The sequence below is a fragment of the Atractosteus spatula genome, chromosome 11, assembly GCF_055471065.1.
Source record: "Atractosteus spatula isolate fAtrSpa1 chromosome 11, fAtrSpa1.hap1, whole genome shotgun sequence".
Lineage (NCBI taxonomy): Eukaryota > Metazoa > Chordata > Actinopteri > Semionotiformes > Lepisosteidae > Atractosteus > Atractosteus spatula.
In genome coordinates, this window is record NC_142716.1 from 35,768,324 (window position 1) to 35,789,447 (window position 21,124).

Genomic DNA, 21,124 nt, shown 5'->3' on the forward strand with positions numbered 1-21,124 from the left:
ATACTGAACAGACGTGACACTAAACAACTGATATGTTCAACAGCTATGTGTATTTTTGTTCTATTTGTATCTGATCCATCCGAATGCATGACTGTAGTAAGCATCAAGGAACATCCACACTAAATTAATAAAACCTCGTTTCGCTCAGATCCCACCCCTCTTTGTGTGTCTGTCCCATCATGCCCCGCTGTGGCTACACCAGCTGACTGTGCTCGGAGTGCAGCAGCTCACGCGAAGGGGGGTTGTATGCAATCTGTTTTTTTTTTACAGAAGTACGGCTTTTTCCCCCTCATCTTTTTTTCTTTTTCCGGAGCACAGAGATCTTGCGACCCAAGAGCTGCGGTGTGCGGATCGTCAGGAAGAGAGAGAACCGGGAGCGAGATGTGGGCTGCCGCTGAATCCTGTTTAAATTGTACGTTTTAACCCCCCCCTCCTCTCCCCTGTTCTGTCTCCCCCTCTCTCTCTCCCCTTATCGTTTCGGTAAGTTTCTCGTTCAGACAACACACGCTCTGTCTGCTTCTTTTGTTTCAGCCGCGGAGGGCCTAGTGTAGCCCTGGCCTAGCTCGCAACAGACCGGCGATAAGGCGCAGACAGAAGCGTTTAGGTCTCCGTCCTGCCTCCGTGAAGTCCGCGGTGTTCCCAACAGTTTGTATATCTCCATGTCAGAATTCGGGGTCGCCTGGCCGCTTTTGAACCTAGCGCACACTTTGTCCAGGAAGCCCTGCCGCTGAAGAGCCGGGGCTGATGCTGGGTTTTTAAACAGCCCCACACTGTTCCCACGCCGCTGTCAGCAGCCCGAGTGTCCGGCAGCCGCGCCGGGTGCAACAGAGAGGTGTCTGCTACGTCTTTATTTTTATTGTCAAGAATTAAAACACGACCCATTAGGTTCGTCACGGTTTTACTAGGGCAGATAGCTCATGATGCTGTGCTACCGCTAGTTATTTAACTGCGAACGTATCTCCCTCCGTCATTTAAACGTTTACTTCAAGTAGGATAAGAAGGTATCAGACGGATGTGCTTCCCTTTTTAAGATAATTACTATTTTGTTGATGTTCCCCTAAGAAGTGTGACACAGCTCGTCTGAACTGGAGAGAAGTAGTCGCTTTTGTGTGATGAGCGTGACCGCCTATACTGTTCTATGTCTATTAATCGTAGTTTTTAACCGAAGTATTATCTGGATTTCCGTACACAATAGCATAATAGGCCTTTGATGAGAGATTTTATTCAGATTCATAGTGAGATTCCTGTCGCGTATTTTTGTCGGATATATTGCCGTTTCTTCGTAATAGCTGCACCGGGACATGTTATGTAGGCCTGTTCCACAAGAACAAAACGTTTAATTATTCATAAGCTCGAATCGAGTGTGATATTTCAGAAATAACCACGGTTTGTAGGATACCTCGTTGTAAGTAATTTTTCTGGCGCTTTGTTGATTAATCGTCCTCCTTGTCTCCCTACTACCTACCCGTTCATTAAATGCCTGAGCTGTCGTACTCTGCAGTTGTAATCATCCTGGAAACTTTTTTCTGGTTCTTAATTTAAAAAAAAGTAATAACAGTTTTCTAGAGCTAACCTCTAAGCACAGGATTTCAGTTTTCTCAGAAAAATTGAATCAATGGTCTAAGTGTTTTAGAGAAATTCGCTAGCAACAATTTTCTGTATCTTGTGTAATTTAGCTAAATGCTTCATATTTTTTAGCACTGGTGATGAAAGAGGACTTTTTAAAATTATACCTTTTATACAATTGTGGGAGAAATACTAGTGGGTATCAATGATATTTTTAATGCAAGATTTGTAAAGTAGGTGGACATCAGGTTTTTGGCCACTGAAGATGTTTTTGTGCCGTATGTCTGTGTTTATAGATGTGTATATCTTGTTTCAGAGCTGATATGGACCCCCCTCCTTCCAGCCAGTCAGATGGTTTACATCCTCAGCAAGACCTGGCCCCCTGCAGTATCTCCACAGTCTATGACCTGACGATGAAACACAAAGACAGCCTGTTGAAGAACAGCCCAATGGAAGCCTTGCACGTGGTCAGTGCTCCCAGCTGGTACAGCATCAATTCAGGCAGCAAAGGGGTCTTCCAGGAAAACAGCTCTGAGCGTGCGCCGCACCCAAACGATCAAATCCAGCCCGACGATGCCTTTTCGAACACCACGGTCACGCTGTCGTACGTGAGCCGGTCTCACGTGTTTACCCCTCGCGATTCTCCGTCGCCCCTTCCCCAGCTGCGCGGCCCTCCGGTCCACCAGAAGCTTTCCTGTCTCTCTCCGAAGTGTGAACCCGGGGCTCTGGTCTCGCAGGGCGAGGCGGACTCTAAGGAAGACTGGGAGGCCGACGGCCGCCTCTGTGCAGCGGGTGATCGCCAGGTTCTGCCGAACAGCGCGAGGCCGGCGGGTGGAGCTCAGGGAGAGCAGACCACCGGGGCGGCGACAGACACTCCTGCACATGAGTGTGTAAAGGGCGCTGCTCCCACGGAGCTGGCGTGTGGGCAGAACGGGAGGACGGACGCGGGGCCCTGGGGTGTGGCGGAGCTTCAGCCACAGCTTGGAGACCGCTACCCCGAGGGGGGCCACATGCACAATGGTACTGACAGTGCGTCACCGGATGTAGGGATCTGTGAGGAAAAGGTGGAAGAGATCCAAGCTGGAGTGCACATGAAGGGGGAGAAAAACCTGTGCAACTCTGAGGTGTTAGTTGTGATTTCAAGGACTGAAGAGCCTGTAGTTTCGCAAGATAGTCCGAGCTGTAGAAATGTGTTGCGTAGTCCTGCAAATGGGGAATACCATAGTCCTTTAGAAGAAGACTGGTCCCCTGCTACCTCTCAGGATAAGATGGAAGATATTACTGTCTTTCCCCAGACGCTGAATTCTCCCAGCTTTGAGAATTCATCAGTGGACGGAGCTGCTGACACAGTGGAGGAGAGTGTAGGAGAAGGGGAGTTGAGTGCTGATCCTGCTGAGACTGAATCTACTGTAGCCTGTGTGGAGAGCTTGACTGCTGCGCAGGACAGATGTAGCAAGAAAAGTGAAGTGACTGAAGATCTGGCCATCGCTAATGGGGTACAGGCGCTGCCAGACAGTATAGCGGAGCTGCCTGGGGAGCTGTCGAACCCTTGCGGTGAGCCGTCAGAAATTAGTTCTGAAAGCGAGGGAAGGGGGTGTGTTAATCAGCAAACATCTGGAGAGTTCTTGCTGAATGGCAACGTCTTGGCCGAGGAGAGATTGTTCGCGAGGAAAAAACTTCCTCCTCGTTCCCAGAGGGGAAGAAGGTTGGAGGAGATTGTGCAAAACATTACCCCATCGAGGCATAAAGCATCTGCTAACTTCCATTCCACTAAAAAAAATTCCGGTTCAAAACCTCTGACCACAGAAACACATCAGGAAGACCAGGTAAGTTTACATGAGGATGTCTTGGAATCTGACACGAGCCAAGATGGCCAAGAGAAGTTACCTGGCCCAGAAGAAGAGCCCTGTCCAAATGCAGCAGCCTCACAGAAGGACAGTCCTGACAAAGCTGGTGCAGACAGGCTCAAAAGCAAGAAGTCTACCTCAGATCAGAAACATAGAAATGTCTCCATATCTCTGCGCAGTGGTGTGAATTCACGCGAGTCCCCTCCCCACACGCCCAAAGCGGTGAGGGAAAGGAGGGGTCAACTCGATCGGACACACTCCCCCGAAAAACAGCACCTCAGAGCCTTGCCTAAGCTGAAGGCATGTCAGAAGAATCCCCCAGTGCTCCCTAAAAATTCACCGGGCAGCAAGAAAACGGCTTCTGCGAGGAAAACGCGCGTTACCAAGCGGAAGAGGAAGAAACGCAAAGTGGGGCAGTCCTCCATGTTTTCTCCGAAAGAACCCGAGATCAAGCTGAAGTACGTTAACTATAAAGAGGAGAAAAGGGACGTGAAAACGGACAGTTTCTCTCCTTATATACGGCTGGAATTCAAAGAATATGCCATGTGCACGGTCATCAACTACCCCGAGGAGGAGAAAGTGCGGCTTAAGAAAGGAAAAGCGCAGACAGGCCCGGCTTTCATGTCTGGCGCTGTTCCCACCACCTCTTGCCTGCTCTTGGGCCGTTTAAACAGTGACTGGAAGTGGCGCAGCCACCTGGTCTGCTGCCTGTGCGGCAAATCTGCCAACGCGATGGACCTGGGAGATCTGCACGGACCCTACTACCCCGAGGGCTTCAAACCGTCCCCAAAGCCCTGCGCCGGGCTGCAGAGCCTCAAGGATGACGACCTCAGTGACTCGGACTCCTCGTGCAGCGCCAGGGGAAGGAAGCGGAGCCAGGCTGCGGAGGCCTCGACCGCCAGGCTCCTCCGAGGGGCTCAGTCCTCGAAGCGCCGCAGGTGGGCTAGCGACGGCGACTGCATGCGCAGCCCAGTGGCAAAAAAGCCAAAGACGGACTCCAGCGCCGAAGACTGGTACAGCCCTCCTGTGGTCCCGTTGGACACCCGCGAGTACTGGCTTCACGAGGACTGTGGGATATGGGCCGCGGGTGTCTACCTGGTGAAAGGAAAGCTCTATGGGTTAGAAGAGGCTGCAAAGCTCGCGCAAGAAACGGTAAGATCCGCTCGTAGTGTAGATGGCAGGTTTCATGTGGCTTTTCAATGTGCAAATTGGTTGAGGAAGATGGAGTTGGTTTGCACGAGGGGAGGTAAGTGATCCAAAATGAAATGCTGCACATGAAACGTCTTGGTTCAGTATTATTGTTTGAGTCTGATAGAAAGTGTAATTATGTGCACAGTTACAGGAATTTTGCTCTCCATAAGCTCTTCAGGTTTCTGGGTAAAAATTAATTTTAGTTTCCCAATTAGTCACTTTATTATTTGGTAACATTTTTCTGTTTCAGTCCTGGTTTGTGATGTCTGTCGCAGTCATAAATTGCTGCACCTGTTGATGCTCTTTACGTCTCGGCTAGCTGTTCTGAAAGTTTGCGGTCCCTCTCACATTTTAGTTATGTCCCCTCCTCAGGAAGAAAAGTGACAGTGTTTTAGAGTGGTGAATCAGAGCCTTATGGGGGATTGCTAATGTTCACTTTTCAGAAATCTGTAATTTGTCTGGCCTGGTCCAGTTGTGACTGTGAAATAGGACTAAGCTTTGCTTATGTTAATTTAAAACATTTGATCATCCTGAATGATCTTAATGGACCCTGTTTTCTTATTGTCCTTATCTGATGTTCTGGTAAGGGTATATTGTGTTTTTAGACATTTGTGTAACATAAAAAAAAATGGATGGGCTGTTTTAGTTATATACTCCTTGGTAGCACATCTGCTCTGTCACTCTTACGAAATGCCCACGCCAGAAAGTTATTGTCTTGCATTTTATCATATTTACTGAAGCCACAGTAGAGGCCCACTGTACTGTGGCTCCATTAAATATTAGTACACCATGTGTAAAGGTACCAGGGACACAGATTCCTGTTACACAGTATTTGTGTTCTGTGTCACAGTTTCCAGGTTACAACCTCTTGTTCTTTAGAGGCAGTCTGGACTGTACAACTGCCCAGCAATGCTGGGATCTGACAAGATCCATCTTGAAAATGCTCAGCTCAATAGTGTGATAACATTCAAATGAGCAAATGTTGTTGAATAGCATACTCTCACTTGTAGCCTTTGTTCTTACTGTGTACAATCCAGCTAAATGTCATCTTATTAGGAATGAATGTGCATAGATGTATTAGTCTTATAGTCAGTAATATAGTTTTTGTTTTGTTGACTCCCAGTGTGTGTTAATATGTGTTTTCTTTAATGAAAATAATGCTACTGGAAGAAATTTTCTGCATAGCTAACAAAAAAGGCAAGATGCTTTTAACTCTGAGCTGACAAAACCATGGTTTTTCAGAGCGCTGCATGTGAGCATTTACTACAGTTCACTTCAGGGTTTATAAAAGGGGAAAAAAGTTTTTGAAATTGCATTCAACTCTTTTACAGTGTCAGTTAGCAAAATGGCCTTTTTATTTTTTAGGAATGGAATGTTTGATGGCATGCTGCAGTTACTTCAGTCTAATTTTTCATTAACTACTTTCTTTATTAATTCAACTGCTTAAGTTGCTGCTTAAAGAATGGAGATGACGAATTACCCTAAGGCCTGTGTTTTTGGATGCCTTAGACTTAACCAGCCTCCTTTTCAGTCTTTGAAGATTTCATGTCTACCTTGAATACTTATCTTAGAACAGGAAGTGGCGCCTGATTCACATTGTAAGGTGTTAAATGAATGAGACTCAATGTTCGGATGTTTGTCAAGAATCACTTTCTGCTTGGCTTTTGTGTTTTATCTCAATGCAATCTGTTGTTCATGTTGCAGAACTACATGGCTGCATGAGCTACCAATAGAGTGATCAAATGTTTGCTTAATCCAGTGTTGATTAAAAAAAACATCCTTTTGCTTTTTATAAGGGTTTCCCCTAACCAAAAAGTACAATTTTATTGCTTATCTAAATTAAAGCTGTATTACACAGTTTGTTAAGAAGAGTACCGTGTGTATATCACCAAGATATATAATGCCGGCCCTTATGTGGGTGCAGGAACAGATGCTGTATTGTAATTTACAGCCTTTTCTGAAAACCATTTGTAGGTTAAATGTGGAGTCCCATATTTAAACAAAAATCACTGTTCTCTTTTGTTAAGTTAATTTTGTTTTAAAATTGAGCTAATCCACTTTTATTGACTTGGCCCAAGAAAGTAGTAGTAAAGATGTTGTACATTAAGGTAAGGTACAGGTTGCCATCTGATGTGTAAGGTGAAATAAACTGTACAATATTTTTTCAATACTGGTTTAGTAATGTTTTGTGTTTTATAGTTAACTGTCTTTTTGTAATAAGTGATTATTTCACATTAACCTCTCATATAATATTTGTAATATCCCCTAGTTTGTCTGTCTTCTCGTAAGACTAGGTTACGTATTGAAACATTTATAGTTGCGGTTTCGTAAGTGCTTAATTCCGAACTTAATTCAGCATCACTATTATAACAGTAGTTTAGCAATGATGCAAAAAGTTGCTTTTATGTGTTTTTATTCCCAAAAGGGGCAATCTCTCCCTATAAAGAAATCAAGAGGACAGAAATGAGCACAAACTAAGAACATCTTATAAATTCATATTTTGGGTGGAGATTACTATGACCTGTCTACTCCAGTATGTAATGCCTGTTTTCTATTTCCCAGGTGGTTCCTGGTCTCTTTTCTGTCAGTGTCCTTAATTATAAATTGTTTGCCTGGCGGTATATTCTTGTTTAAAACCTATTAATGTCTCATATGACATTTTATGAAGGTGTCCCTTCAGAGTTATGCATGGCAGGTGGGGGCACACAACTGGTGGAGCGCCACCAAAGGTAGGCTGACAACCCTGTGCAGGGCTCTCTCAGCTCCCAGTGCCACAGTCAACCCTGCCACCTCCCTGGCACTAGGAGGCACACAAGCCGTTGGTGTGGCGCGTGCCCCTTCTCCAGTTCTTGTCTGGGGCTGTGCAGACTGATGTTTTAGAATATGAGTGTTTCTCAAACGTGGGCAGGTCAGAGGAGTCTGCCTACACTTCCTCATTTTCATTCAGTTGAAAAAAACACAATTGGCTTTTTCAGATGGGGGGGACTGTGATAAAATACTTAATGGTAAGATGATGAGTCCCATCTGCGGGATTCCAAGTCATCTGGTTCTTGAAGGATAATTTGAAAAGGAGACTCAAAATGTTCTTAAGCCACACTGGCACAAGTACTCCAGGGGACAGTGGATTCTAACTGTCCCCGAGTGGGGTTAATCCCAGCCTTAGTCCCATTGCTTTACAGTGTTCAGTGGCCAGTGAGTCTGGTCACATCCCATATATATCTAGTGATTGATGCTGCTTTAGTTGTTGGTCGAGTATTGCTTTCCACTGTTCCTAATGGTAGATGGTTTGAATTGTCATTATTTAGGTGTGTTCCTTATGCCATCGAACAGGCGCCACCTTGGGCTGCTTCTTCAAAGGCTGTCCGAGCAAATATCACTACACTTGTGCAGCTCAGTCAGGTAAGTGTGGTGGGCGAGAGAGATGAATGAACAGCAAAGCCATACAAACATTTGCTCCTGTGTTTGTTTTTCAGTGTTCATTCAGGAAAAGGGGACAGTTTCAATGGAAGAGCAGTTTTGCATTGGAAAGGACAGGGGTTTTCATGACTCCAGTCTTCGCATTTTCATTCTGGAAGCTACTTAACCCACCATTGCATTAATTATTTGTGTAATTAAACAAGTATTCAAATAGATAATTACAATATTTAACCAAAAACTCAGGACCTGGTAGAAGAATAATTGTTGAGTAATTAAAATGAGCTCAATCAAGTAAATTAGGTGGTCAGCTTTGTAGAAACCAACAAACAGGCATGCTAAGGTGGGGTGTCTTGGGTGAGGAGCTGCTTTTCTCTCTTGCCAGTTGAATATTTCTTTTCATTTTTTCTGCATAGAGAGCTCATTGAGTAGTCAATGATGTTCTTCCTCTTTAGCAAAACAAAGCATTTTGTGCAGCTCAAAAACGCTATGTCAGATTTAAATCCATATCCAGTGTAAGTCTAGTTCTGGAGAAGGTTCTGATACACATGCACAGCTGCACTTCCAGGACCCTTAAGTTTGAAATGCTTGAGACAAGCCTGCTGATTAACAAGTCTCAGGAAAGTAGTTGAGGAGGACACACCTTCGCAGTTGACGTAAGACATGATCTCTTAACAACTGCACTGAGTAATGTTTGAGAAAGGTACAGCAAACACGTTTGAGCCTGCACCTGTGGTGCGGAAGGGTACAGATCTGGTTAAAACAGACTGAACCTGTTTTTTTCTTTTTGCAAGCCAGCCCTGTGTTTCCTGTCATACCTTTGCTCTGCTGTTGTGACACACCAAGGTGACATGCTCAGTTGATGCCGGTTTGTGTTCTTCAGCGTGAGAAGGTCAGCCTTCCACTGATGCAGTCTGTGCTGAAACGTCACCAGTGTTTCCTAATTCTCTTCCTGTTTTTTTTTCCCGTCTTCCCAGATTGTGTTCTCAACGAAGAAAACTTCTCAATGAAATGTACAAAGCACAAGGTAATATCAAGACCACTTGTGAATTATTAGGTTTTCCATTACTGATATTGTACAGTTAGCCACATTATTATAGTGAAATTTGTGGTTCCACTTCCCCGTGACTGATCGCTTAAACTGACCAAGAAACACATTCCTTAAGGTGCTTATTAACAATATGGGGGGAGGGCCAGAGTGCAGAAGTGGAAATATTACTGTTTGCTTTTTGTCTTCGGAGTATCTTAAAGACTATGTCTGTTTGAGGTTAGACAGCTATATCAGCCCAACCCAGATTTTTTTCCATGATGTAATCAGTCATTATCTTTACTGTTGCAGAAAATTGGATCTGTAGATTAAAATGTTGCACCATGTTTCTTGAGTCTCTTGAAATTCTTTCTTATTGGTATTTTGAGAGCCCTGTCTGATGTATTTTATCAGTGCTAGATTTGGACAATTTTTATTCATCTCTTCGTTTGTAACAAGACACCTGTTTAACTCTACATCTTGAATAATTATGAAACTGTGAACTCTTTCGGAACTTTGGTGTGAATTTTCAGTGCAAATGTGTACAAATTTGTATGTTTGTTCCTTAAGTGTACTTTGATACACTTTTTTATTTTTTTATTTTGCTTTTCTGAAAACAAATTCTGAAAATGCTATTCTGAAAGTCATTTCAGTGTTGATGTTTCTTTCACTTCATTTCCTAACCTAGTAGAGAGTTTGTGAAACTTTTTTTTTTACTTTGTGTTAAAACAAAGCTTGTGTTCTGGTACCTTGATAATTATCGTTGATTTGCTTGTGGGACCTTCTAAATTAGCCAAGTGCACCACGCACGCTTTTCTAACTAGCGCAGTTTCGCAACAGGAAAGCCTGATTCGGCATGCAGATTGCATTACAACAGGTGGACAAATGTTGCCTGATCGGAATTCTGGCATGATGCAATTTATTCTGCACTCCTGAATTTGACAACTAAACCTAATGTTACAGTATTTTTTTAGGCTTAAAGTAGTTTAGATTGTTTACCAAATACATGGTAAATAGCAGGAAAGACATCATGCTTGCCGAGACGAGATCCATTTGATGTGGCTTTTAACTGCGTCTTTTCTTTTTCCCTCACCAGAACAAATCCTTCAAAGGGTCTGCTTCTGTGAACAGACTGGAAAGCAGGTGATGAAGTCAAGCAATGGAGAAGCTATGCAAGGTCAGCTAATAGAATCACAGGGAATTTATTTACTCATAACCTCAGAAAAGCACACCACAAAGACGATGAAAAGCGGTGGCTGCTGTTTGGGGAATTTCAGTGCATGCTATTCCACATCTTCCAAAGTGACACTGAAGAGCAAGTGTTCAGTAATGAAATGAGATTCTGTGGTCTCCATGGTAGGCTGAAAGCTTTGGTAGAGAAAAAATATTGGAAGTAATTTTATTTGATCTTCATCCTTTAGTTACTGTAGGTAGATATTTATTCCTTTATTTGTAATGGTCAGCAAAGCGTAAAAAAAAAGACTTCCTGGTTTCTCCAAATTGTCCAAATTAACTCAGCAGCATTTCGGCTGGGTTTGGCTTGTCAGTCTGCCATTTGGAATTGATTTTGTGAATTGGCACACCTCACTGGTGTGAGCCTCACACTGGCACAGAGAGATGATGCCTACCAGAGATGGTGGCACTCTTCCCTCTGGAGTGGAATTTCTAAACCTTTGTCCTGATATGGGTACTTGGCACACTGTACTGCAGGAGGTGCTGTGCTTTGAATGAGGTGTTAAACTGAGCTTCTCAATCCTCGTTCATTAAAGACCCCGTGGCAGTGTTCTTATGATTACAGGTGTTAACTGTGGTATCTTAGTTAGAAGTTCTATTTGAGGTTCATGCAATCTAGCCTCAGTAATCATCTACTTGAGTTCATCTAGTGAAGCAGTTTCTCACTTCTCCACCTGATCTGCTGTGAAGAGGGGCAGCTGGCACATTACCCAGCGGGGAATTGCATTTAAGGGTAGATGGTTCTAGGTTTCTTTCTTATGTCTAAGTGTTATGGGATCCTTAGTGATGGAGAGCAGAGTGTTATGTATTATTCTGAAGGTGATGATCCCCATGCTATCCTTTATTTTGAATGTGTTTCAGTAGCATTTTTTAAGTCGCAATCTAAATAAAACCCTAATGGCACATTATTAAGTTTTATCTCTTCCCCATCTTTATTTTGCATTTTATCACAGAGTGACTGTCATTATACTGTTGCACTTTATGCAATTAAATAGATTTATTTTAAATAGAAGATGCTCATCTAAGGGCAGAGCTATAAATGGGGTGATGGCGTGTAGAATAGTATGTTATGTAATGTACTCAGTCACAGCTGTGTGTGAAGTTGGAAAAAGATTAAACTGAGAACCGTAAAGTAATGGTTGTCACAAGTGAGATCAAGACCAGATGCCTTCAGGAGACTCCTTTTATGCCTCCTGCCTACTCAGCTCCAGCTATTGGCCAATTGAGCACTGTCCCTTTGGGACTTCTACTTACAGTCTGCTTAGGGCCTTGTCTGGACTCACGCTGGTCAATGCTCTCAGCCTGCATTCTGAATGAGTGCCATTATTGGGCAGGCAGCTTGGAAGTACTCAACGGGTGACAGGCTGATTTGTCTGCTGCGGAAGTTTTTGAAAAATTACTTTTTTGTTATTTCTAAGCTACCATCATGGTTCCACCATTGAACTGTGTCTGCTTTTCTTCTTTTTAGCTTGCGGAGAAATCCTTTCGCCTTCTGCCTATTTAATAAGTAATTTCCTCTGTCTCTTTCTCAGATAAACTCCATCTCTGTGACAGTCTGCAGGCGAAGTCCTCTCCAGTGGCTGCCAATGAATTTGACAGTATAGAAAGAATGTTCTTAGGTTGGGTTGTGAGGGTTTGGTTGAATGCAAACACCTACAGACCTTAATTCAGACTTTTTCCCTTCACGGCTGGCTACTCGAACAGGGCGAACGTGGCTTTTGGAATTGTCTCCAGCCTTCGGAGAAGTCGACTTTCCTGAATGATAACTTTTCCAAAAATAAATTGGTGGTACATTTCCTTTGGGTGGGTGGTGGATTTTGGTCCCAGTTTTGAAATGAACTGAAAAGAAGGGAATATATGCTGCCCAAACATCAGTTGTTAAAATTGATATATTAAGTCCTTGGATTTTGAATACTGCCTGAAAAAAAGTTAAGGCACCATGAATGATAAGATGGTTGGCCCAGGCAGACATCATGCACAATGCTTTTTAAATTTAGCTCTTTATTTTGTGTTAGTAGACATGCTGTCATATGAAATTTCTGTAAATAATCCCTCTCCGAGATTTCTTAAGCTGAAATGTATTTTAATTAAAGGAAAATCACTTAGCTCTGGATATTAGTAAGTCAGATGTAGAATTATTTATTAGGTTTATTTATGTTTTTTATTTGTGTCCTTAATTTGCAGTGATAGGTTAAATGTACAAGTTTAAAAGCGGGTTTTCTTTAAAAAAAAAAAGACTGAAACCAAGAATATTTCTTTGAACTGAATTGGGCTCTCTATTGTTACAGTGTAAAACCTGGTTATAATATCAGAGTTGTTTTCTGCTGCTTAATCTGAAAACTTTGAATTTCAGTCCTTCCAATAGCCTTAGTGCAATTGTGCCTTGACTCTTCACTCAGATAGGTGTCATTCTGATATGTCACTGTTGAAATGTATTGCCTCAGATTCCTTAGAAGACAGAGGTTAGCGTTTTAGCTCTAAGGCATGTTTATATTTTGTGTTTCTTTTAGCATTTTTGAAAGTTTGTAAAGCTAAGTGCTGTAGTAAACATTGGGATGTGTGTTCTTAATAGGAAATCTACCTCTTCACCTGCAGGTAGAAATATTATAGATCAGTGTTAACACGGTCAATCAGGAGACTGTAAATTGGACATTTAACAATTTGTTTGGATATTATACATCCCATTCTCCTTTTTCTAATAAGCTTTTTTACTTAAAACATACAACAAAAACAAATGATGCTGAACTGCAGAAGAAATTATTGCTTTCAATAGGAGGAATATTTAGGAATTTTGACATGGTTATATAGCCCAATTTCCCTGTCAAATATTTTTTAGATTATTTTTCCCTGTCAATTTCCTTGCATCTGATGAGGAAAGCAACCTGGGTTTTAACTACGCTGACATGGGAGGTATTTGGCCTAAAGTGCTGGATGTTGGTTCTCTCCGTAGGGAAGGTCTCCCATTAGTTTTGTATTATTTCTTATAATTGCCCCTTAGAAATAGTCGCTTCCATCTTTGTCTCTCCACTTTTGCTATGGATGTGTGAGAGATGTCAGGAATCTTTACTACAAGAGGCTAGTTAGCTGCAGCCCTCTTTTTAATAACTTATCATATGTAAAAGGATCGAAAACATTGATGTCACACTAATTTAGACATTAGATCTTACCGTGATTTCATAATTAGAATTATGTTTTTCTCAGGAAATTAATATAGTTGAATGAAAATGTTTAGGTTACCAAATTGCAAAGCCCAGTGATAAGATGGTAGGTTTTAATTTGGCAGAAGGTCAAAGCCCTGATGGAAACTAAGTTAGCAACCATTACGGGGTGTGTCAATTACAAATAGTGTGCAGATTCTAAATTGGATTTAATCCATTCCTGTTTCAGCGGGAATTCTCTGAAAGGGATTTTTTATATTAAAGAAAGTCTCGGTTGGAAAGCTCTGCTTTGGTTTAGCTACCTTAGCTGCTTTGGTGCTTTCAAGCACTCCTTATTTCCACTAGCAACTGACAGTGATCTTAAAACAGTCTGGATCCTGTTTTTGAAGAACATTAGAGCGCTTTTGTATCAACACTGACCATGAATTGTGTTTCTCAGTCTGTAAGTTGAACTAGTTTTCACCACATGCTGTACTGATTACTGGCAGGACTTAATTTTGTTTTCTCTTATGAGCACATCTTAAAAAAAAATTGATTGCCAGCAGGTCTGTATTGTATTGTATTCAAAACTTTTTTTTAGCATAGGGGATTCTCTGAAAGCCAGCAAACAGTTCTGGGAGTTGAAATCAGATCACTCAGCCTGGGTGGCAGATGGAAACAGGACAGTACTGTGCAAAATAAATTTTTCTTTCTGTAATTCTCAATGCTGTTTTATTTGATTTTTCCTTTGTGCACAGTGATGTCAATACATCCATCCATCAGGTGGAAACACTGCAACGCCAGGTTGGAAGAAAGGGTGTACAGCAGTAATTCTGCTCTGTTTACCAAGGACAAATTGAAAGTTAGCTGCAGTTCTCTGTGTCCTGTAACTGAGACGTCTGCAGCCTTACAGAATAATTTTGATTTTGTTCACTCACCCCAGCAGTGAAAGCTGTAAACAACTGGTGCGGCTGCCATTTTTATTAATATTTTTGTAAGCATACACTTGAGCTCTGCTAGTGTTGGGAAACGGCGATGGGGACCTGCCCCTATGAGCTGTAGCTGAGCATCTTTGCTGTGGCCCCAGGAGTACAAGCCATGTGAATTTTTCAATTGTAAATAAGTGGTTTACATGCAGAGCAATGTCTACAAAGCCCAAAGAAAACATTCAGAGCCACTGTGGAGTTGTTACTGCTTTTATAAGAGTCTTGCAGCTTATAGTGGTGTCAGGAGGTTTTCTCTCTAAAGCGTAACTCCTAGTTTGTTTTTGACCCCTTATGATGTCATTCTGAGTCCATCACTTACACCTAAAACCTGGTCAGTGTTCGGCCACAGACGTGGATTGCTAGCCTACTTATTTGGTCCTCTTAGAATTGGTTCTGCATGTGGACAGTCAGGGGGTGTTTGCAAGCTGGCTGCTATTAGTCACAGATCATTCATTCATGCTGCAGCACCTGTTTCTGCAGGACCTGATGATAACTTCACAATTGTTTTTAATCGTCAGCAAAATGACACTTGACTGTCGAAGTAATTTGGCCTATGCTTGAAAGATGAAAAAATACATAGATATGGTTGTTTTTTTATTTTTCACCCTTGACGGGGTTATCAATTTTACAGTACTGTGCAAAAGTTTGGGTAATTTAATTAAATGTATAAATGTGCTTTAAACAGAATAGCAGAATAATGGTGTCAGATATGGTGAAAAGCAGTTTAGAGTGCAGAGTGGAAACTGGGATTCTAAAAGAGCTGGAGTGAATGTGGTTGAGGCCAGTGGAAGTACCTGGAGTTTGAAAGAAGAAAGAGGCGTCTTAACAGCCCAGACATCCTAGTGGGATAAGTAGTTCAAGTAGACACACACTCGAAGAAGGCTCCACAGAGGAAACATTGTTTCCTTTCTTCTCTTTTCAGCATGGAATAAACCTTTTACTTGATCCTAGTGGGATACTGTACAGCAGTTTAAGTGTAAGATTAAGTATAAAATAAGATGGAGGCACTCACACAGAAAAACAGGTGGACTTACAAAGCACTAAGCACAGCTGTTATGCTGTTTTAGCAGTCTGTAACCATTACAAATTGTCACCATAACATGTTACATATAGTACTTGGAAAGCACAATACCATTTGCACAATACAACATATCGGAATCCATTCTGGGACAAGATGGCACAAACAGATTTACATTTACGTTTGGTGTTACTTTAAACTCGTAAGAAGTGTTGGAAAGGAAGTATCCATTTTTAGTATTATGTCATTTCTTTTCATTTGTTGTTCAAATGGAAGTTATTTCAGATAATTTATTTTAGGGCCTGGGTAGTTTTCTGCATTGGAAACTACAGGAATATCTTCAGCTTCGTATCCCATTCAGTCCACCTGGTGCTTGGGCATAGCATCCCCTCACAGATACTAGTTTTAGCTGGTTTAGGGAAAAATGAACCTTTCTGTGCTAGATCTCAAGATCTGAGAAGTAGCTGGCGGATCAAGGTAGTTTCTAGTTTTCATACAATCATGTCTTATCCGGAAATGTACTAAACTGTCAAGAGAGACAGGACAAAGATGTGACGACTTCAAAAGTAGATGGCACTTCAATTTAAGGACCCTTATAATCTAGATGAGACTGCTTTCTCTGTACAGTGCAAAACCAGGAAATCTTTGGCTTCTTGGAAAACTTTTATGAAGAAACATGACTGTTGTTGTTCCTAGCTCTAGGCATAGGGTTATGGTGGTTGTCAATATTTTTTCCTGCTGTATCTGAGAAAGCAGCACATACAGGTACTGATAGATGGGCAGCAGGATCCCCTTTCATCTGTATCTGTAACTCTTTTAATTGTTTCAGTTTTGCATTGCTTCAAACCAGTGGGGAAAAAAAACTACATTAACCCACTGTTGCCCTCCTAATTAATTATTAAAGGAGTCCATTATCACTAACTGGCTTTTCAGATGTGCTGCACATTTTGAAGGGGTGAAAAACTGATTAACAGTTTGGATTGTAAAGGAATTCAGGTATTATGAGGAAGCTTGGCCAATGCAGTTGAATTACTAAGCATTAAGCACCAAATATGGAGGAGGTAAAATGCATGAACTGCCCATGACAGTTCTAATTGATTGCAGCTTATTTTTGATGAACAGGCCTCTGTTTATGAAATGTATGAATCACTTGGTGAGGGATATGTCACTGGAGCGTTCATGAAGTAGGTAAAGATGATATGATTCTGTAGCTTCTGTTTAGTTTTGTTTAGGAAGTCTTAATTTATTCAACAGCTGTCTTTTTGTCATTACAAGTTGGGTAGTTTTATATTTTTAGTGAAGCACTAAAGAATTGACAACGGTTCCAGTTGGCTCTCAAGTTCCTCGCTCTTTTTATGTGGTCTTGCAAGGCCTTGCCAGGTGTTTAACAGTCTTTTCTTGTGAGAATTTGAAGGTTGAGCCCCATAGAACAAAGGTAAATTTAGCACCTTGTGTAGTTTACTTCTCAATCTATTTTTTATTCTGAGATATTGCTGAATGTTCTTCAATAAGAGGATTCAACGAAGCAGTTTTATTCTAACTGCACACTGGAATTTTCCCCTTTAAAAAAAGCTTGAGAATTTGCCGTTCATAAGCTTTTTTCTGTCTGTATATATATTTTTTTCAGTGTCCTTTTGACTTGCATATTCGTTGTGCAATGTTTGTATTGAAATGTTGAAGATGTTGAGCACTTATTCAGGTTTTTATATTCTCAGATTTGAGTTTAAGAAGTGCTCTGACCTCAAAGGTGTCAGTTCTGCTACCTTCTCTGTTGTGATCATGTCCCTCTTTCATCTTGTGGTCAAATGGAGGGATTTGAAATAAAAGCAGAAATTTTGAAGAATCAAATTTTAAGGATCTTACCCAGCTTTGCCAGAAGAGTTGAACTGATTTGTGTAAACCCATTTCTATTTTTTTTTTGCTAGCACCTTGCTCAAGATGTTCTAGTTCAATTAAGTAGATTTTTGGTTTTATATTAGTTTGGTTTATTATCAAAGCAATATGAAATCTACGTAAAACCCACAATCAGCCTGTATAAGAAATTAAAACTGTTTCTCAGTGAAATTGAACTGACAGTTTAAAGATGAACTTGACTTAAAAATATTGTCAACTCCTGACTGTTCTGGATTTTAAATTGTTAGATAACAAAATGGCTATTCCCTAATTCATGAATGCCTACTCATCAAGGGAATTGAGCTTGTATTTATTCTCCCTGCTGATGTTCTTCATCAAATCAAACTGAATTGATAGTAATGTGGGATAAAAGGGATTGTTTAATTTTTTTTCCTCCTGATTATTTTGATTTAAACAGAGAGGACAGGAGGAATGGACATGGAATGGCATAACCATCAGTCTGCAAACTCTTAGTATGGCTCAGCCTGACAATTCTAGCCGAGCAGAATTTGTCATTTTCAGCTGCATTTCATTCCTGCTTGTTAGCCATCCTCTCTAGCAGTGCCTCAAGGGCAATGTCTGCATAATACAAAAGGTGACCAAGCTTTTTATGTTCATGATACCAGAATTGCAGACCTAAGATACTGTGTTTTGTTTCTTCTATATTTTTGTTTTAAAGAAAGCATGGAATGGACAACTTGTGACCTGAGAGTAAATTGGTTCCTGAGAACTTCCTTAATTTATTCCACACTTTCTAGTGACGGACAGTCAAATTGTTTATCTGGATTTGGTGTTTGCAGAGTGTTTTACATTCATTAAGAAATAACTGAGAATAGTGGTTGAATTATTTTATTTTTCTTTTAAATCATGTTTTAATGACCTAATGTTGCATATTGAAATGCAGCAAATTCTTCTAAAATGAATATTAAGATTTAAAGAATCCCATTATTGTACTCAAACCATGGACTGCCTTTCATTGATGGCACTGTGGTGACTTTCAGCTCAGTGGCAATCCATAAGCTGTAATAGAACAATGGAATACATGAGTTGCTGTAATTGTGTGATGTTTTGTTAAAAAAAAGTTTTGCTCACTCAGCCCTAGATATGTTTCATGGCAAACCAGAGAGCAACCCTTCAGTTTGCAATTAAAAGAACTGACCGAGCCCCTGCTTGGCCGATGGCCTTTGTATGTCCATCAGCCTTTAGGATTCGATAAATATCAGTGATGTCTTGGGTAATCATGGATCGTGGATACATGTAGGAATGCTACTAACGCTGAAAATTGGAACCCAAAGATCACACTGCCCTAATGTTCTGCCAGCTGTCCTTGTTGATTTCTGTCCTCTATGTGACATTTCTATTTTGAATGGATATATATTTTTTTTTACTTTTTTTTTTCAGTCTCCTCCACATTCCTTTAAGCAGGAGAACTCTATAGAACACTGTGTTGTTCATTAGAAACTGACAGATGCTAGGAGAACATGCTGAAAGTCTGAAAGCATCTGGGCAAAAAAAAAGGAAAAATCATAACCCTTTTTATATTGTAACTGTGTATAACTGAAACCACTTGGAGAATCACTTTACACATTGTATTTTATGGCTTTTTATTTTTTTTAAGTAATATTATTGTACTGTTAAATAAAGTGTTTATCTTCAGTCTGTTTTCCCTGTTTGTGGTATAGACGTAAGGCACACAAGTCCATGAACTAATGTTCTCAAGATTTGTTAAAACATTACATAACATAGTGCTGTTTTGTAGATAATTTTAAGCATTGGATCTGGTATTGTGATCTTCTCTGTTTCTGATTTGTGAGTGGACGTCTTTTGTACTGTTGCATACATTGAGGATGACTGAAAACGGCCTCAGTGAGACACCTATTCAGACTGAAAGCTACTGCCGAACATTTATCTGCTGTGATCACCTGTAAACGCGTGAGTGGGGGCAAAAATCAATTTAATTTTGATTTCCAAATGCTTTCCAGCTGTGCCAATGTCAATTTACACAGATGGTTTGAAGCATTGCTTAAATGTGCACACATTAATATTATTAAATGGCTAATGATAGTCTGTTCTCTCACAGGATGAAGGTCTCTTTGCTGAGAGACTTAGCCATAATGCCTCACAGTGGCTGCGGGAGCAGATTTTTACATTATGCTATTAGAAATGTCAAAACTGTTTAGGAACCAGAGCTCCTACAAAATTCAAGAGTTTATATCTTCTGCATAATTACAGTACTTTTCTGTTGATCACAGTGTGATCCAACCTTTTTACATGGAAGGTAATGGTGTCCTAGCCCAGGTTTGCTCCCACAAAACGGGATGGGGACAACAGTTGGGCCTTGACAATCAAAATAGATGCTACAGATTTCTTTTGATCTGTTCCTGTACAATGCTAGGATCTGTGACAAGACCAGGGTAAAGTAGCTTTTGGACAATGATCTTTGCTCTTCTCCCATAACAGACTCTTGCCTGTTGGCACAGTATGTCCTCCTCACTTTATTTTCCTGCGGGACTTGAATCATCAATCAAAAGTCAAGAAAATGATCCTGTTTTCTACTTAATCTTCCCTGACAGCAAAACACCCATTACCACTACTTAAGATATTTGAGCTTCCATCCCTAACAGATACAGCAAGTCAAGCTATTGCAAACTTGATTGATTTTCCAGGGGGCTGTTGCATAGCAACAGATTTGCTCTAGAGTCTCTCAGTCCTGTTATTTTTTTAATCTAAATTTACAACATGGAAAGCATGAATATTCATCCTAACACCATAGATTGATATAGTCTTTTGAAACTTTGTTCATTAACATACAAGGTAAAGATCTGAATAGCCTTAACACTGAAAAGTATCACAGGAGTGATATATACAGTATATATTAGTCAGATAGTCATACAGTATGTATGAAAGCACAAAACTCACTTGACTTGGTGCAGTTTTATCTCCAAAACTTATAAAATCACTTAGCATCCATCATTCACTAGTTGATGGAGTGCAATAGTTAAACCATACTCACCCAATGACAACTTCAAGCTTTTTGATCACTTAGTCATCCTTACATGCCCTGATTAAGAATTCCTGCTGAATTAGTATGTTGAGAAATGTGCTGTTTAAACATTCAAGTTTCCTTGAGTAGTTAATCCCAAAGCCCCTTGATGCCGTTGAGATACCTGAATATTTTGGTAATCTGAGTTTTCAGCCTTCTGCAACATTTCTGCCTGGACATCTTGTAGCCCAGGCAGCTGCTGAATCTCTTCTGAGACCATTTCTTCTTTGCAGCCTTATTTTATGTAAAACTAGTGGGCACTTTTGATTTAAACTTTGATTTTGTAAATCACTCCATAGTTGGCACCTGTGAAGTCCTTGTGTTCCATTATCCTTTACAATCTCCTGAAAGAATAAGGGACATCAGGGCAGAACATGTGAGCACAAATGGGTAACTCCAGGACTCCAGTGTTAGACCAGGACACACAATAACATCTGCTCTTCCCAAATACCTTTATTTGGATTGGATGTTTAATATCCACACAGCTGTCAAGCTGTTGTTTCGTCGTGTTCCGTGAAAGAGGGCACGACCTAGCACAGAGGAGAAAGCAATTTGCTATGGCTTGCAGCCCAGGGGAAAGTGCACCATCTATTGGTCCAATTGAAGACCATTGTAAAGCATGTAAAGGTGTCCACTAGTTATCAGAAAGTTCCCCAGTTCATGCCCAGGTTCTGATACTGACTTGTCTCTGAATGGCTTTTTGATTCTCCTTGTGCTGTATCTTTCAAAAGAGAGGAAAGGTTTTATCAGATACATCATAGCAGCAGAG

The 21,124-nt window shown here is 40.9% G+C and overlaps 1 protein-coding gene across 4 annotated transcripts; it reads left to right on the forward strand.

Annotated features, from left to right (window-relative positions):
- Nucleotides 1–218: 218 nt before the first annotated feature.
- LOC148823944 (uncharacterized) lies at nucleotides 219–18,968 on the forward strand. 4 transcript variants are annotated; one of them, XM_088928212.1, is made up of 6 exons: nucleotides 219–412; nucleotides 1,883–4,565; nucleotides 7,910–8,003; nucleotides 8,996–9,045; nucleotides 10,142–10,222; nucleotides 11,811–18,968. In XM_088928212.1, the coding sequence occupies exons 2-5, from the start codon at nucleotides 1,890–1,892 to the stop codon at nucleotides 10,190–10,192; spliced, it is 2,871 nt and encodes a 956-aa protein (XP_088784338.1). In that variant the 5' UTR covers nucleotides 219–412; nucleotides 1,883–1,889; the 3' UTR covers nucleotides 10,193–10,222; nucleotides 11,811–18,968. The 4 variants fall into 4 exon arrangements, with proteins under 4 accessions (XP_088784338.1, XP_088784341.1, XP_088784342.1 ...); XM_088928215.1 differs by lacking the exon at nucleotides 219–412 and adding an exon at nucleotides 416–480; XM_088928216.1 differs by lacking the exon at nucleotides 219–412 and adding an exon at nucleotides 537–645.
- Nucleotides 18,969–21,124: the final 2,156 nt, after the last annotated feature.